Raw genomic sequence first — 16,914 nt, forward strand, 5'->3', positions numbered from 1 at the left:
TGTCCTCTCTTTTTAGAACTCCTTCTAGTTAGATGTCAGACCTCCTAGTTTCATCCTCTAATTTTCTTATATATTTTTTTCTCCTACCCAGTGTCTCCCTGCATTTTGTATTACTTTCTGGGAGATTTCCTTAACTTTTTCTTCCAAATTGTCACTGAATATTTTATTTTGGCTACTGTCTTTTCAGTGTGTAACGTTCTCAGAGTATTTCTTTTTAAAACAATTTCCTGTTCTAATTTCAGGGATGTATTACCTTTTCTTATCTCCCTGGGGATATTAAACTTCTTTAAACTTTTTGAGGTAATTCTAGATGCATATGCAGTTGCAAAAAATAGAGAGACACCATCTGCCCTTTACCCAATTTTTCCTCAATGATAATTTCTTGCAAAACTACAGCACAATATCATGAACAGGAAACTGACAATGATACAATCCACCAATCTTATTTAGATTTCTCAGTTTTACATGTATTCATTTGCATGTACGCATGTGTATGTGTATGTATTTTCAGTTCTGGACAATTGTATCGCATGTGTTGGTTTGTGTATCCACCACTACAGTCAAGATAAAGAACACTTAGTCCCTTTTTATTGTTGGCTTTAGTATTTGATTTCCATATTAGAAATGTTTTCATGAAATCTCTGGTGCTCCATCTCTGGTATCCCTGAATATGAAGCCTGTCCAGTTTACTTTTTTAAGGAAAATTGCCCTGGCCTTGGGAAGCTAGAGGGAAGGGAGAAGGAAGGTGGGGAGGGGAAGGCAACCACCTTGCTGCACAGGTGGTAGAGAAAATCCTGGGGAAGTGAACTATTCAGCATATAGATTTTTTCACCCCTGACTTCAGGGGTACCCTAGTACCACCATTTTTCAGAGGTATATGGGGGCAAATCAGCTTGCTTTTTCTTGGTACCCCTCTCTGCAAGGAAGTACACTGCAACTCTGTTTCTGCTAAGTCAGTTATTCTAACTCATTTTCTTTATAATCTTAAAAAAAATGTTGATATCTCTTCTCAACACTGTTGTATTATCTCCCACTCTGTTTATCGGAAAGTTTCAAAACAGATTACTTGATTTCCCCTCCCAAACCTGCTTTTCCCCAGCACTAGAGCTCTGTCTTTTCTTTCTTCAAAATTCAAAATATTAAAGTTACTATGATATAAATAGAGGAAAACAGACTTTAAAATTGGCTTTCAGCAACTACCTTGGGTTTAAATCCTTTTGAGCTTTTTTTTGATTGTCTAGCAAAAAAAAAAAAAAAAAAAAGGAGATAATCGTGCAGAGGAGAACTGTATTGCTTAATTCTGAGCCTCTTATGTTGACCATCCTTCATGTTAAACTTTTTTCTTACTTGTTCTCCAGGTTGTTGGAATCTGTACTGTGCAAAGATCATCTGCAGATTCATCTGCTGAACTGCCAATGAAGTCAAAGTTAAGGCAGTTGAGGACCAGTTTCAAGACCTGCATTACAAGATTTTGTTGACACTGATCCTGCAGATTTAAAGGTTTGGCCAACACCTGAAAAAAAGTTCAAAGTCAAATAAAACCTTACGAAATAAGTCAATTAACAAGTTTTTCACTTTAGTAACTTCAATAATTCTTCAATGCCAAATTAAAATTAGCAAAAAAGTTTACGAAGTTTTGTTGCAGCCATTAGGAAAAAAAGGTAAAATCACAATCCATAAATTTCTACAATAATAGACTATATGCTATTTGTAAATTGAGAATAAAAACATTTACAATTAACTTCCAACTGTAGGTCACCATCTACAGTTGTAACTTTTTAGAACAAATACTTTACACGGCCCCAGAGTATAAATGTATGGGATTCATTAGCTCAAAAGTTGTTTACAACAAGTTGAAACTGTAATTTTCTTCAAGAAAACCCCCTGGGGTATAACTTCATGCATAAAAGATTCATACTCAGCTTAAAGAGGTTTCCAGAGCTGTTTGAATGTGGGAGGACACTCAAAGCTTCTGGAGAGCAATCCTGACCACTAAAAATGTCCATCTTGATATAACCAGAAAAGATGATATCTTTTAGAGATGCACAGTGAAATATTTATAGAAGAAATGATATGAAGTTTCGGGTTCTGCTTCAAGAATAAAACAAAAAGAAATAAAGTGGGGAGGTACAGGCAGTGATGAAACAAGATTGGCCATGAGTTTTTAGCTGTTTAACTGGTTGATAAGTACAAGGGGGTTCACTATACCATTCCATCTACTTTTCTATATGTTAAAATTTTCCATAATAAATTGTTTTTTTAAAGACAATAAAAAATTCCACTGCCATCGAGTTGATTCTCACTCATAGCGACCCTATACACCACAGAAGAACTGCCCCATAGGTTTCCAAGGCTGTAATCTTTACCGAAGCAATCTGCCACATTTCTCTCCCACGGAGCGGACAGTAGATTCTAACTGTCAACCTTTAGGTTAGCAGCCAAGTGCTTAAACACTGCGACACCAGGGATACTTTTTAAGATAACAGAGGGTCTTCAGGTCAGACCTAGTGTGGCAGTTATCATGTACCAAAGAACTGAAATAAGTGAGTAAAAATAAAATATTTTTTAAATCATTTTTTCAGTACACCTTACCTATGTTTCACAAATTGTGTTCTACTGAAAACCATTCCATCACTCTCTTGGCAAGTCACAATAATCATTAGCATAGTAAAGGTTTTGAGGAGGCGGAGCCAACACAGTGCTACAGACAGAAGCACCACGCCACCACTCCAGAGCAAAGACCCAAAAAACTAAAAGACACAGACGTCAATCCTGGAAGCCTAAGCATCAAATGAAGAGATAAAGAACTCAGCCAAGCACCAAATGGAATAAGAAACTGACAGAGAAAAGAGAACGAGAAGAGATACGCGTGGAAGTCTCCTATCAGCTAATGCAGCATGGATTCAACCAAACAAAATTAACAAAAATTATTAAAGGGAATCCTTCGGTTTAAGAACAGACAACATCAGACCACAGCCTGAATCTAGAACGAAAGATCACACCAGCCGGATAGCAACCTAGGATATGAACTCTCAAAGACTATTCAAAACCAAAAGATTTACCACAGGAAACCAGAGAGGTTAATCTGTAAATGACAACAACCTCAGAACAATAAAAGAGAGAATAAATGGTGTAGGTATAGAATTCTCTAATAGAGAGGAAAGCAAGTTGATACCAAATAATAACAGACTGGTTCAAACCTAGAAACGTAAGGGTAAATTTCACAGCAACCACAAAGAAAGTTAACAAACCTACTCATCAAAATAAAGAGGAAAAACATAAAGTCTCAGTAAACACAAAATCTGCAAAAACAAAATAAACGAAAAAAAAATCCACAAACGAAAGGAATTCAACATAGGAGAGCAAGAGAACAAAGAAAACATCTACACCACAAAAAAACACTACAAAATGACAGCAATAAACTCATACCTATCAATAATTACACTGAACAAAAATGGACTACATGCACCCATAAAGAGACAAGGAGTGACAGAATGGATAAAAAAAAAAAAAACAGGATTCACCAATACGCTGTCCAAGAGACACACCTCAGAAACAAAGACGTAAATTTTTAAAAAAATCAAAGGATGGGAAAAAAATGTATCAAGCAAACAGCTACCAAAAAAGAGCAGGAGTGGCAATACTAATCTAAGATAAAACAGACTTTAAAACAAAATCCACCATAAAAGACAAAGAAGGGCACCATATAAAGATTAAAGGTATGATCCATCATGAAGACATAACCATAATAAATATCTACACACCCAATGACAGGGCTCCAAAATACATAAAACAAACTCTAACAGCCCTGAAAAGAGAAACTGACAGTTCCACAATAATAGCAGGAGACTTCAACACACCACTCTTGGTAAAGGACAGAACATCTAGAAAGAAACTCAACAAACATACAGAAGATCTAAAGGATACAATCAGCCAACCTGCCCTCACAGACATATAGAACACTCCACCTAACAACTGCAAAGTATACATTCTTTTCTAACCTGCACATGGAACATTCTCCGGAAGAGATCACATTATAGGCCACAGAGCAACCCTCAACAAAATCCAAAACACTGAGTTAATACGAAGTATCTTCTCTGACCACAAGGCCATCAAAGTAAAATTAACAACAGGAAAAGCAAGGAAAAAAAATCAATTACATGGAAACTGAGTAACACCCTGCTTAAAAACCACTGGGTAATAGAATAAATCAGAGATGGAATCAAAAAATTCCTAGAATCAAACAAGAATGAAAACACATCATACCAAAACCTTTGGGACACAGCAAAGGCAGTGCTCAGAGGTCAATTTATAGCAATAGATGCACACATCAAAGAAGAAGAAAGGGACAAAATCAAAACAGTAGCTACACAACTTGAATAAACAGAAAGAGAACAGCAAAAGAAGCCCACAGCCACCAGAAGAAAAGAAGTAATAAAGACCAGAAAAGAAACAAATGAAATAGAGAATAGAAAAACAATAGAAAGAATCAACAAAACCAAGAGTTGGTTCTTTGAAAGGATCAACAAAATTGACAAACCACTGGCCAAACTGGCAAAAGAAAAACAGGAGAGGATGCAAATAACCCAAATAAGAAATGAAACGGGGATTATTACAACAGACCAAACTGAAATAAAAAGGATCATAACAGAGTATTATGAAAAACTAGACTCCAACTAATTTGAAAACCTAGAGGACGTGGACAAATTTCTAGAAACAAACTACCTACCCAAACTAACACAAAATGATGTTGAAAATCTGAAAAGACCCATAACATTGAAAAGGTAATAAAAAAACTTCCAACAAAAAAAAAAAAGCCCTGGCTCAGACGGCTACACTGGAGAATTCCACCAAACATTCAGAGAAGAGCTTACACCAGTACTACTCAAACTATTTCAGAACCTGGAAATGGAAGGGATACTTTCGAATTCATTCTATGAAGCCAGCATAACCCTAATACCAAAATCAGGCAAAGACACCACAAAAAAAGAAAATTACAGACCAATATCTCTCATGAATATAGATGCAAAAATTCTCAACAAAATTCTAGGCAATAGAATTCAGCATCATATCAAAAAAATAACACACCATGACCAGGTAGGATTCATACCAGGTATGCAAGGATGGTTCAACATTACAAAATCAAACAACGTAATCCACTACATATATAAAGGGAAAGAAAAGAATCACAGGATCATCTCAATCAATGCAGAAAAGGCATTCGACAAAGTCAAACACCCATTCCTGATAAAAACTCTAAATAAAATAGGTATAGAAGGGAAATTTCTCAACATAATAAAGGGCATCTACACAAAACCAACAGCCAACATCATTCTTAATAAAGAGAGGCTGAAAACATTCCCCTTGAGAATAGGAACAAGACAAGGATGCCCTTTATCACCACTCCTATTTAACACTGTGCTGTAAGTCCTAACTGGAGTAATAAGCCAAGAAAAAAGAAATAAAGGGCATCCAAATTGGTAAAGAAGAAGTAAAACCATCCCTATTTGTGGAAGATATGATACTATACATAGCTAACCCAAAAGACTCCACAAGAAAACTACTGGAACTAATAGAAAGATTCAGCAGAGTAGCATGATACAAGATAAACATACAGAAATCAGTTGGATTCCCATACACCAATAAAGAGAATGATGAAAAGGAAATCAAGAAAAAAATACTATTTATAATAGCCCCTAAAAAAATAAAATACTTAGGAATAAATCTAACCAGGGATGTAAAAGACATACAAAGAAAACTACAAAACACTACTGCAAGAAACCCAGAGAGATCTACATAAATGGAAAAACATACCATGCTCATGGATAGGTAGACTCAACATTGTGAAAATGACAATTCTACCCAAAGCAATTTACAAATACAACACAATCCCGATCCAAATACCAACAACATTTTTTAAAGAGATGGAAAAACTAATCATTAACCTTACATGGAAAGGGAAGAAGCCTCAGATAAGTAAAGCACTACTGAAGAAGAAGAACAAAGTAGGAGGACTTGCACTACCTCCCCTCAGAACCTACTATACAGCTACGGTAGTCAAAACAGCCTGGTACTAGTACAACGACAGATACATTGACCGATGAAACAGAACTGAAAACTCAGATGTAAATCCATCCACCTACAGTCACCTGATCTTCGACAAGGGCCCAAAGTCCATTAAATGGGGAAAAGACAGTCTTTTTAACAAATGGTGCTTGCAAAACTGGATGTCCATCTGCAAAAAAAATGAAACAGGACCCATACCTCACACACCATTCACTAAAACTAATTCAAAATGGATCAAAGACCTAAATATAAAACCAAAAACTATAAAGATCATAGAAGAAAAAACAGGATCAACACCAGAGGCCCCAATACACAGCATTAACAGGATACAAACCATAACTAACAACACACAAACTCCAGAAGATAAGTTAGATAACTGGGATCTTCTAAAGGTTAAACACTTACGCTAATCAGAAGACTTCACCAAAAGAGTAAAAACAGAACCTACAGACTGGGAAAAAATTTTTGACTATTACAAATCTGACAAAGGTCTAATCTCTAAAATCTATAGGAAAATCCAACACCTCTACAACAAAAAGACAAATAATCCAATTAATACATGGGAAAAGGAAATGAACAGATACTTCCAAAAAAGACATTCAAGCAGCTAACAGACACATGAGGAAATGCTCACGATCACTAGCCATTAAAGAAATGCAAATCAAAACCACAGTGAGATACCATCTCACTCCAGCATTACTGGCACGAATCAGAAAAACAGAAGATGACAAATGTTGGAGAGGCTGCAGAGAGGCTGGAACTCTTATGCACTGCTGCTGGGAATGTAAAATGATACCACCATTTTGGAAAGTGATATGGCACTTCCTTAGAAAGTTAGAAATAGAAATACCATATGATCCAGCAATCCCACTCCTGGGACTATATCCTAGAGAAATAAGAGTCGTCACACAAATAGACATGTGCACATCCATGTTCAGTGCAGCGTTGTTCACAATAGCAAAACTATGGAAACAACCTAGATGCCCATCAACAGACGAACTGATAAACTATGGTACATATACATAATGGAGTACAACTCAACAATAAAGAACAATGATGAATCTGCAAATCATCTCATAACATGGATGAATCTGGAGACCATTATGCTGATTGAAATAAGTCAATCACAAAAGGACAAATACTTCATGAGACCACTACTATAAAAACTCATGAAAAGGTTTATACACAAAAAGAAACAATCTTTGATGGTTACAAAGGAGGAGAGGGGTGGGGTTGGAAAAACACTAAACAGACAACAGGTAAGTGGTAACTTTGGTGAAGGGTAAGACAGTACACAATACTGGAGAAGCCAGCACAACTTGTACAAGGCAAGGTCACAGAAGCTCCACAGACACATCCAAACTCCCTGAGGGACTGAATTGCTGGGCTGAGGGCTGTGGGGACCATGGTCTTGGAGAACATCTAGCTCAACCGGCATAACATAGTTTATAAAGAAAATGTTCTACATTCTACTTTGGTGAGTTGCATCTGGGATCTTAGAAGCCTGTCAGTGGCCGGCTAAGCTACTCCACTGGTCTCAACCCTTCGGGAGCAAGGGAAAATAAAGAAAACTAAAGATACGAGGGAAAGATTAGTCCAAAAGACTAATGGACCACAACTACCACGGCCTCCACCACACTGAGTCCAGTACAACTAGATGATGCTCAGCTACCACCAACGACTGCTCTGACAAGGATTACAACAGAGGGTCCCAGACAGAGCTGGAGAAAAATGTAGAACAAAATTCTAACTCACAAAAAAAGACCAGACTTACTGGTCTGACAGAAACCCAAGAAACCTCAAGAGTATGGCCCCCAGACACCCTTTTAGGTCAGTAATGAAGGCACTCCTGAGGTTCACCCTTCATCCAAATATTAGACAGGCCCATAAAACAAAACGAGACTAAAGGGGCACACCAGCCCAGGGGCAAGGACGAGAAGGCAGGAGAAGACAGGAAAGCTGGTAATAGGGAACCCAAGGTCGAGAAGGGGAGTGTTGACATGTCGTGAGGTTGTTAATCAATGTCATAAAACAATGTGTGTACTGTTTAATGAAAAGCTAATTTGTTCTGTAAACCTTCATGTAAAGTACAATTAAAAAAAAAAATACAGGGAATGAAATGCCAAAAAATGAAAAAAAACAGTTCTGAGAAGCCCTTCAGAAATCTGCTTATCATAGTTTGTTTTTTAAACTTGACAATGAAACCCTTTTTCTTACCTAATATCATTAAACCCACTGCTGTCAAGTCAATTCCGACTCATAGCAACCCTATAGCATGAAGGCCCCAGAAACTAGTGCTTAGTGGAACTTAGTGGAACATACTTTGGGAAACGTTGCACTAGGCCAATTAACAAGCTTAAGCAGCATGATGAAGTCACTGTATTATACAAGAGGACAGAATATAATTATGAATTATGCTAACCCTGATGTACAAAAGGGAACTAAGTTACAAATGGGAAAATGTGTCCAAATATATTATTGAAGTCAACGATCTTGGCTCAGCTATGAACAAAGTCTGATAAATTAGGAAAACTTACTTTCATTTCACTGTTCATCTACACTCTAGAAAAATATAGGCAGGGCAGATAAAAGACATTAAGACTCAATTAGCTTCTGCAATAAAGAACCTACAGTAGGAAGACCATGAAACTACTACCTAAAGACAAATTACTAAATTCCTTTTGGATTTTACTTTATCATATCCCAAGTGAGTAAAAGAATTTTTTGGAACTTCTAGATTTGTGCACATATACTAAAGTCAAGATTGTTCAGAATAACTGTAAGGCAGAGTAGAAAAAAAAAATCTATTTTAAATTCTTTAAATTTTCTTTTAAATACTCTAGGACAGTGTATTATTAAATAACTTACCTCTTTTAGAAGAGAGCATGCTAGCACTAGAATGTCTTTGAGAGAAGTGTCACGAAATGAGGTAGCTATTTTCCTGTGTTTTGCTGAAGATCTAGAATAATCAATCTAAAAAGATCAAGATGAAATTAGTTGAACCACACCTACCAAAGAGCAAATCAAAAATTTACTGAATAAGAAAAGGAATGAAAATAATGATTAAAGAATCATGAAGTACAGAGCTAAAAGAGCTTCTAAAAATACACCAAGGAAGTGACCTGTTGAAGGTTTTTAAAGAGTTAATGTCAGAGCCAGGGTTAGGACCCATGTTTCTGGACTGTTTCAATTTGGTGCCCCTTCTGCAAACCATACTAATGTGAAAATTAAAAGCCAGAATTGATCTCATTTTTGGAGGCAATATAAACACAGATTAGAAAATAGATAATCGTTGTTGTTGTTGTTGCTGTTGGTGGTGGTGGCGGTGGCGGTGGCGGTGTTGGTGGCGGTGTTGGTGGCGGCGGTGTTGGTGGCGGTGGCGGCAGTGTTGATAGGTACAGTTGAGTCAGTTCTGATTCATAGTGACCCCGTGTCCAATATAAAGAAACACTGCCCAGTCCTGTGCCATTCTCACAATCGTTGATATGTGTGAGCCCACTGTTGCAGCCACTGTTGTCAATCAATCTCATTGACAGTCTTCCTCTTTTTTGCTGACCCGCCACATAATAAGACTATCAATTCCTGAACCACGCATCTTATTTCACATGCAGCAAGTAACAACTTCTCTGATCCTCAGAATCTACATGTAAAATGAATAACCTCTAAAATAATCTTCAAATTCCAACTTTGAAGCCAAGGCAGAAATTATAAATAATTAGAAGTCTAATTTATTATATAAGCAATAGTATATTCATCTTGAATAATTTATTAGCTAATGATAACTAGTTCTTATGAATAAATTTACTAACACTAGCTCTTGTACCTCTAACCTAAAATATGGACAAAATTATACAATTCATAACAGTTTATCAACATGAAACCAGCAAACAAACCTGAAGTCTGTGTCCAATGATCACTAACAACATGGTCTAAAGCTGCTATAACCAAAAAACCAAACCTGTTGCCGCTGAGTCAATTCCAACTGATAGCAACCCTATAGAACAGAACAGAACTGCCCCATAAGGTTTCCAAGGAGTGACTGATGGATTCAAACTGCTGACCTTTTGGTTAGCAACTGAGCTCTTAACCACTATGCCACCAGGGTATTGCTATTTATTTCTTTTGTTATTTGGAAGAAGCAAAATAAACCATCTCCATTACTAACATTTATAGATGTGAAGAAAGTAGTGAGCTCTAAATTCATTATCTGGCACTTCCTAAGCTCCAAGAAACAATTTAACTATTTTAATGCTACATTTAGTTATAAAAACATGAAACATAACACAACTCCAAAGACATTACAGAAAGTAGTTACTGGAATATGTATCCAATATGTAAGATGGAAATTAGGATTTCCAGTGTCTTCCCTTTTTTCAAATCAAATTTCAAAATCTGTCTCTCTTAAAATTCTTTCCTCAATATATGAAAAACTTTTTCCTTAATACAAATTAATAATAGTATGTAGCATTGCAATTTATGAGTGTTTTTCACATATTGTTTCCTAATTCTCAAAACTAACCTGTGAGGTGCATATTAGTCTCCTTTTACAGACGAGAGAGTTGGAGTTTACAGGCACATACCTTAGACCAACCTCTCAATATCACCATACACGTAACATGGAAAGATGAAACAGGTTTACTGAGCACGTTCTACACACGAGGCCCTGTGTTAGTAGCTTCTCTAATCTTAGTAAGACCCAGTGAGTAGGTATCATTCTCACTTAACAGATGAGGATATGTAAGTTTAAAGAAGTTAAGAAGTCTGTACAAAGTTATTTAGTGATAGAGCTAAAATACAAAATCAGGTCTGATTCCAGCACTGTCTTCAAGACCTGCATGCTTATTTTACTTACGTGACTCATTTATATATCCATTTTCTTGAGAAACAGAATTGCATATCCATTTTCTACTGCATACTTATATTTCTATCACATAGGCATAAGATATAATACTTCTTGATGATTATACATTGAGTATACGTCAGAAACAGTAGATATGCCTTTTTAAAACGCAGAATAACTTAAATAATCCTCTTTACTTTCAGGAAACGCAAAGTTTAGATCTTTGTCTTAAAAGATACATCCTGTTACTGATATTACATGAATTTATCTGGCTCACATCTGACAACTATAATATTTGATTTTCCTCATGCGATGCAGATATTCCTGTTGCCTGGTTCAGAAGTGGTTAACAACTGCTAGTTGAAATTATAAATGGTTTACAATGAGTAAAATGTAGAGCAATTATACTATTATATCATTATACTATTCTCTTCACTTTTATGGGGTTAAGTTTTCACAGTAAAATTATTTTAAAATATGTATTTTTTAAAAAGCTACCGTTCTTCGGACCAAGTTAGAGTAGAGTAACATTAGAATAAGCATTAAAATGTCTCCGGAGAAACCATATTTTTTTTTACCATACAAAGCCTAAATAACACTTCAGTCCTTGGAGGTTTTTTTTTAAATGCAATTTGCAATATACAGATAAGCCTGGAACACCCTGCTGTGCCAGGAAGAAAGAGAGTGTCCAAAGAGTGGTGAGGAAATGTCAAATCTACACAGAAGCCAGCTTGAAATGTTCCTACTGGCCAAATCTGGGGAAATTTGAGTATCGAAATAAATAATATCAGTAACAAATTATAACCTATTAAATAAATAAAAATAGCAAACCAGGAATCCATACTGATATAAAGAATAAATTGAAAGTCTGATGAGGAATGGGGTATTTTCAGTCTTAAGTACCTCCCCACAAATACTCATTAATTACAAAGAGGAAAAGAATAAATCTACCATGGAGATCAGGCAACTCAAATCTTTTGCAGCTCTGTGCACGTCCACAAATGACTACCAATGTATTGACTCTGGGATTACAGATAAATTTTAGCAAGCAGGCTCATATGCAAATACAGAATTCACGAATGAGAACTGACTGTATATACAAATGTGTGTGCATACACACACAAAAAAAAAACACAGACACTAAACACATACCACTCAGGATGATGACAATTTTATAATTTAAATTACTTCATTCCCCTTTTTTAAAAAATTATTCCACACAGAACCAACTTGCTTTTGTTTCTGTTTATAACCATGTTAAATGCAAAAATGAACAGGAGCAGGTGATGATGTGCTCAGCTATCTGAGAACCTTCCTTGTACAGGGGGAAAATTCGTACTAGCAAGTGGCAAAGTACTAAGTGGCCTGTTCTTTGATGAGTCCTGCTGTGTACCCAGTGTTGAGAAACAATTCACCAAACTGCTTGTCTTTTATTAGTAAATGAATGATCGTTTGCTTCTCTTTTGCATATAATTTTTTTTTTTTAATTTTATTTCGTTTTAGGTGGAAGTTTACAGCATGTCATGGATAGAATTGTATCCCAAAAAAATATCTGTCAACCTGGCTAGGCCATGATTCCCAGTATTGAGTGACTGTCTACAATTTTGTCATCTGATGTGACTCTGCTATGTGTTGTAAACCCTATCTCTATGATGTTAAGGAGATGGGATTAGCAGCAGTTATGCGGCAGGAGTTAGGTTGTGTCTTAAGCCACTCTCTTTTGAGATATAAAAGAGAGAAGTAAGCAGAGAAACATGGGGGCCTCATACCACCAAGAAAGCAGCTCCAGAAGCAGAGCACGTCCTTTGGACCTGGGGTTCCTGCGAGGAGAAGCTCCTAGACCAGGGGAAGATTGATGACAAGGACCTTCCCTCAGAGTCGACAGAGAGAGAAAGCCGTCCCCTGAACATGGCGCCCTAAACTTGGACTTCTAGCCTACTAGACTGTGAGAGAATAAATTTCTCTTTGTTAAAGCCATCCACTTGTGGTATTTCTGTTATAGCAGTACTAGATAACTAAGACATAATGCAAATTAGTTTCTCATTCAAAAATTTACACACAAATTCATTTGTGACATTGGTTGCAAACTCTGCAATGTGTCAGCACTCTCCCTCTTTCCCTTTACAACCTGGGCTCCCCATGTCCATTCGTCCATATAATTTGTTTCTTATGATTAGTATATCACTATCTATACAGAGGATAAAAGGACAATTCTCCAATTGTCCATGGAGCAAGGATCATGTCTAATTCCCTGTTCTTTGTAGTACTTTATTCTACTGCTGAAACTTTCAATAGCAACAGAAGTATTCTAATACTTAAAAACCCAACCAATAAAATAGACCTAAAAAATAAAAAAAACTTGGTTGTTCAGATTTATGCCACATAAATAAGGCTGTACATTTTGCCACAAATAAAACCAGCAAACACATAGCATCTTAAACAAACCTTATGTCCCATTAGATGAAAATGCTTACCAGGTTCATTTCCTGTGTCAATTCTGAAAGGATTATTACTCCTATTATGCAGTGTTCCACAGTACCCTTTGGAGAAAATACAACTATGGTAAGTGGAGACATGGAATTGGTTCTTTATGTATAAATCAGGCAATGTTTACAAATAATTAAATATTCAAGCATCGCATTTGATTAATAATATATCTATTAAACTATGTGGAAAATGACTGAGTTCTACAAATAAAAACAATGTCAAGCTTATATTTTGAAGAATAAATTTACATACACAAAGTTGAGTGGGGGAAAGCCCGCCTACCTTAGAACTGCACGACACTCTACAAAATGTTTTCAGCACCTTGAACTTCTAATAAACTAAGCTTCAAAATACAAGAGTTGAGTTTAATATTTTCATAAATCATGAATGAGCAAAAAATGCTTTTTAGCTCTATAAATTGTCTTGAAGGCTACTGACATAGCTGTATTTGATAAATAATAAATAGCTTAGTAACTAATTTAATATCAGATAAGATCACTTAGGCCCTTTTAATATTATTTAATAGTACACATGTATGCATTTATTAGGTACCTTTAATAAAGGCATCTAAAGTACCCAATGCACTGGGGTAAAAACATGACAATTAATATGGTATACAGTTTCATAGCATCTATAATGTTTTTAATTTAATCAACTCCCAATTTAATCTCAAAAACTTCCTTCAAATCAAAATTCAGATTTTATACCCACAGTACTGACAAGTTAGCCTATTGCAAAATCACACCAGAAGCATGGATATAATAAATGCAACATCCAATTACAGTACAATCATAAAAAACATCACTAATACAGATGATACGCTTTTCAAATCTTAATTTTACAGTTGGTCATTCCTTCTATCACAGAATTCCACTAACACTGAGCAACCAAGTGTAATTAAATTCAAATTACCTTCGAACAAAAAATGAAGAAAAGACACATCCCTACTCTCTGAAGCATCCATCCTGTGTATACCAGATCAACACTACTCAAAGTACGCTCACTGACCAACTGCTAGCCCATGAACCTGCTGGTGGGCTGTGAACCTGATTCTAATCTGAGAATGGTTTGTTACTGATCAGTGACAAGATATGGAGCTTGCACCAGAATATGAAACAGCTAGGTCACTAAACACATGGCTTAGTAGGTCAGCTGGCATTTTTTTTTTTTGTAGCAAGTCTTGGTCAATGAAGGAAGCACCATGTTTATTTACATTCTGACACAAGCTCTGTATCTCACTACAGACCAACAATTTTAAAAGCACTGCTCCAGATAACAGTAGTATCTCCCTGGTATGTATGTAGAAAGGAGGCACGTAAATATGTTTGGAGTATGACAACAATAAGGCTGCAATAACAGAGGACAGAAGGTGCACAAAACTTCGAGCCATTAAAGATTTAACAAACCTTAAAATAATTTTTAGAGCAAAACTCACAGAAGCTGCTAATGCCCAAAGGAGCCATGTGGTACTATCTTAGAGTAGAAAAATATTAAAGGCAATTGCCTTTCTCATGACTCAAGGTTAGGTCAAGTCATATACCCAGAAAGCAAGTGCTAAATATTTTCTGATGATACTACAAAAAACTCAGAAGATAAAATATTTTCTGTTTCTTCTGACCTTCCAAATCAACGAAAGCTAAGAGAGAACACTAGAGCTCAACGTAAACTGAATTTAACAGCCACTGAGAAAGGAGCTTGAGAGAAACGTTAGCCAACAAGATTTCACTCCATTCAGTGTTTAACCCTGATTTTACTTTAAAAGAACTCCAAAGTCTAACCTCATCTGTGCTAATGATTCTTTTTTTTAAATACGGTTTATCTTAATTTATTTTTCTTCTTGTACTTTAGATGAAGGTTTACAGAACAAATTAGTTTCTCATTAAGTAATTAATACACATATTTTGTGACACTGGTTGCCAACCTCACAACACGTCAACACTCTCCCCTTCTTGATGTCACGTTCCCCCTTACCAGCTTTCCTGTCCCCTCCTGCCTTCTGATCTTTGCCCCTGGGCTGGTGTGCTCATTTAGCCTAGTTTTGTTTCATGGGTCCATCTAATCTTTAGCTGAAGGGTGAACCTCAGGAGTGACTTCAGTACTGAGTTTAACGGGTGTCCAGGGGCCATACTCTCAGGGTTTCTCCAGTCTCTGTCAGACCAGTAAGTCTGGTCTTTTTTTGTGAGTTAGAATTTTGTTCTACATTTTTCTCCAGGTCGGTCCGGGACCTTCTATTGTGATCCCTGTTAGAGCAGTTAGTGGTAGTAGCTAGGCACCATCTAGTTGTGCTGAACTCAGTTTGGTGGAGGCTGTGGTAGTTGTGGTCCATTGGTGCTTTGGACTAAACTTACCCTTGTGTAACGTCTCCCATTTCATTTCTTATTTGGGTTATTCACGTCCTCTCCTGTTTTTCTTTTGTCAGTTTGGCCAAAGGTTTGTTGATTTTGTTGATCCTTTCAAAGAACCAACTTTTGGTTTTGTTGTTTGTTTCTGTTGTTTTTCTATTCTCCATTTCATTTATTTCTGCTCTGACCTTTATATTTCCTTTCTTCTAGTGGCTGTAGCCTTCTTCTGCTGTTCTCTATTTGTTTGACTTGTGAAGCTAATGTTTTGATTTTACCCTCTCTTCTTTTTTGATGTGTGCATCTACTGCTATAAACTGACCTCTGAGCACTGCCTTTGCTGTGTCCCAGAGGTTTTGGTATGAAGTGTTTTCATTCTTGTTTGATGCTAGGAATTTTTTTATTCCATCTTTGATTTCTTATTATCCAGTGGTTTTTAAGCAAGGTGTTATTCAGTTTCTATGTAACTGATTTTTTTCCTTGCTCTTCCTGTTACTAATTTCTGTTTTGATGATGCTGTGATCAGAGAAGATGTTTTCTATTATTTCAGTGTTTTGGATTTTGTTGAGGGTTGCTTTGTGGCCTAAGATGTGGTCTATTCTGGAGAACGTTCCATGTGCATTGGAAAAGAATGTGTACTTCGTGTTGTTGGGTAGAGTGTTCTATATATGTCTATGAGGTCAAGTTTGTTGATTGTGGCCTTTAGATCTTCTGTATCTTTGTTGAGTTTCTTCCTAGATGTTCTGTCCTTTACCGAGAGTGGTATGTTGAAGTCTCCTACTATTACTGTGGAACTGTCAATTTCTCTTTTCAGTACTGTTAAAGAGTTTTGTTTTATGTATTTTGGAGCCCTGTCACTCGGTGCAAAGATATTTATTATAGTTATGTCCTTTTGGTGGACTGTCCTTTTAATCATTATATAATGTCCTTCCTTGTCTTTACTGTGGATTTTGTTTTAAAGTCTATTTTATCTGAGATTAGTATTGCCACTCCTTCTCTTTTTTGGTTGCTGTTTGTTTGACATACTTTTTTCCATCCTTTGATTTTTAATATATTTGTAACTTTGTTTCTAATGTGTGTCTCTTATAGACAGCATATTGATGGGTCCTGTTTTTTTTTTCATTCTGCCACTCTCTGTCTCTTTATGGGTGCATTGAGTCCATTTACATTCAGTGTAATTAT

General features: G+C 36.2%; 1 protein-coding gene across 1 annotated transcript in view; it reads right to left on the minus strand.

Annotated features, from left to right (window-relative positions):
• LOC101355928 (ran-binding protein 17) overlaps positions 1-16,914 on the minus strand; it is a 110,298-nt gene that overhangs the window by 70,782 nt on the left and 22,602 nt on the right. Inside the window, exons 5-7 of the mRNA XM_023726509.1 lie at positions 13,381-13,446; positions 8,935-9,039; positions 1,348-1,513 (exon numbers count right to left, since the gene is read on the minus strand). Of these exons, the coding sequence (XP_023582277.1) occupies positions 1,348-1,513; positions 8,935-9,039; positions 13,381-13,446 (337 nt within the window). The remainder of the gene's footprint in view (positions 1-1,347; positions 1,514-8,934; positions 9,040-13,380; positions 13,447-16,914) is intronic.

Source organism: Trichechus manatus, unplaced genomic scaffold, assembly GCF_000243295.1.
Source record: "Trichechus manatus latirostris isolate Lorelei unplaced genomic scaffold, TriManLat1.0 scaffold00011, whole genome shotgun sequence".
Lineage (NCBI taxonomy): Eukaryota > Metazoa > Chordata > Mammalia > Sirenia > Trichechidae > Trichechus > Trichechus manatus.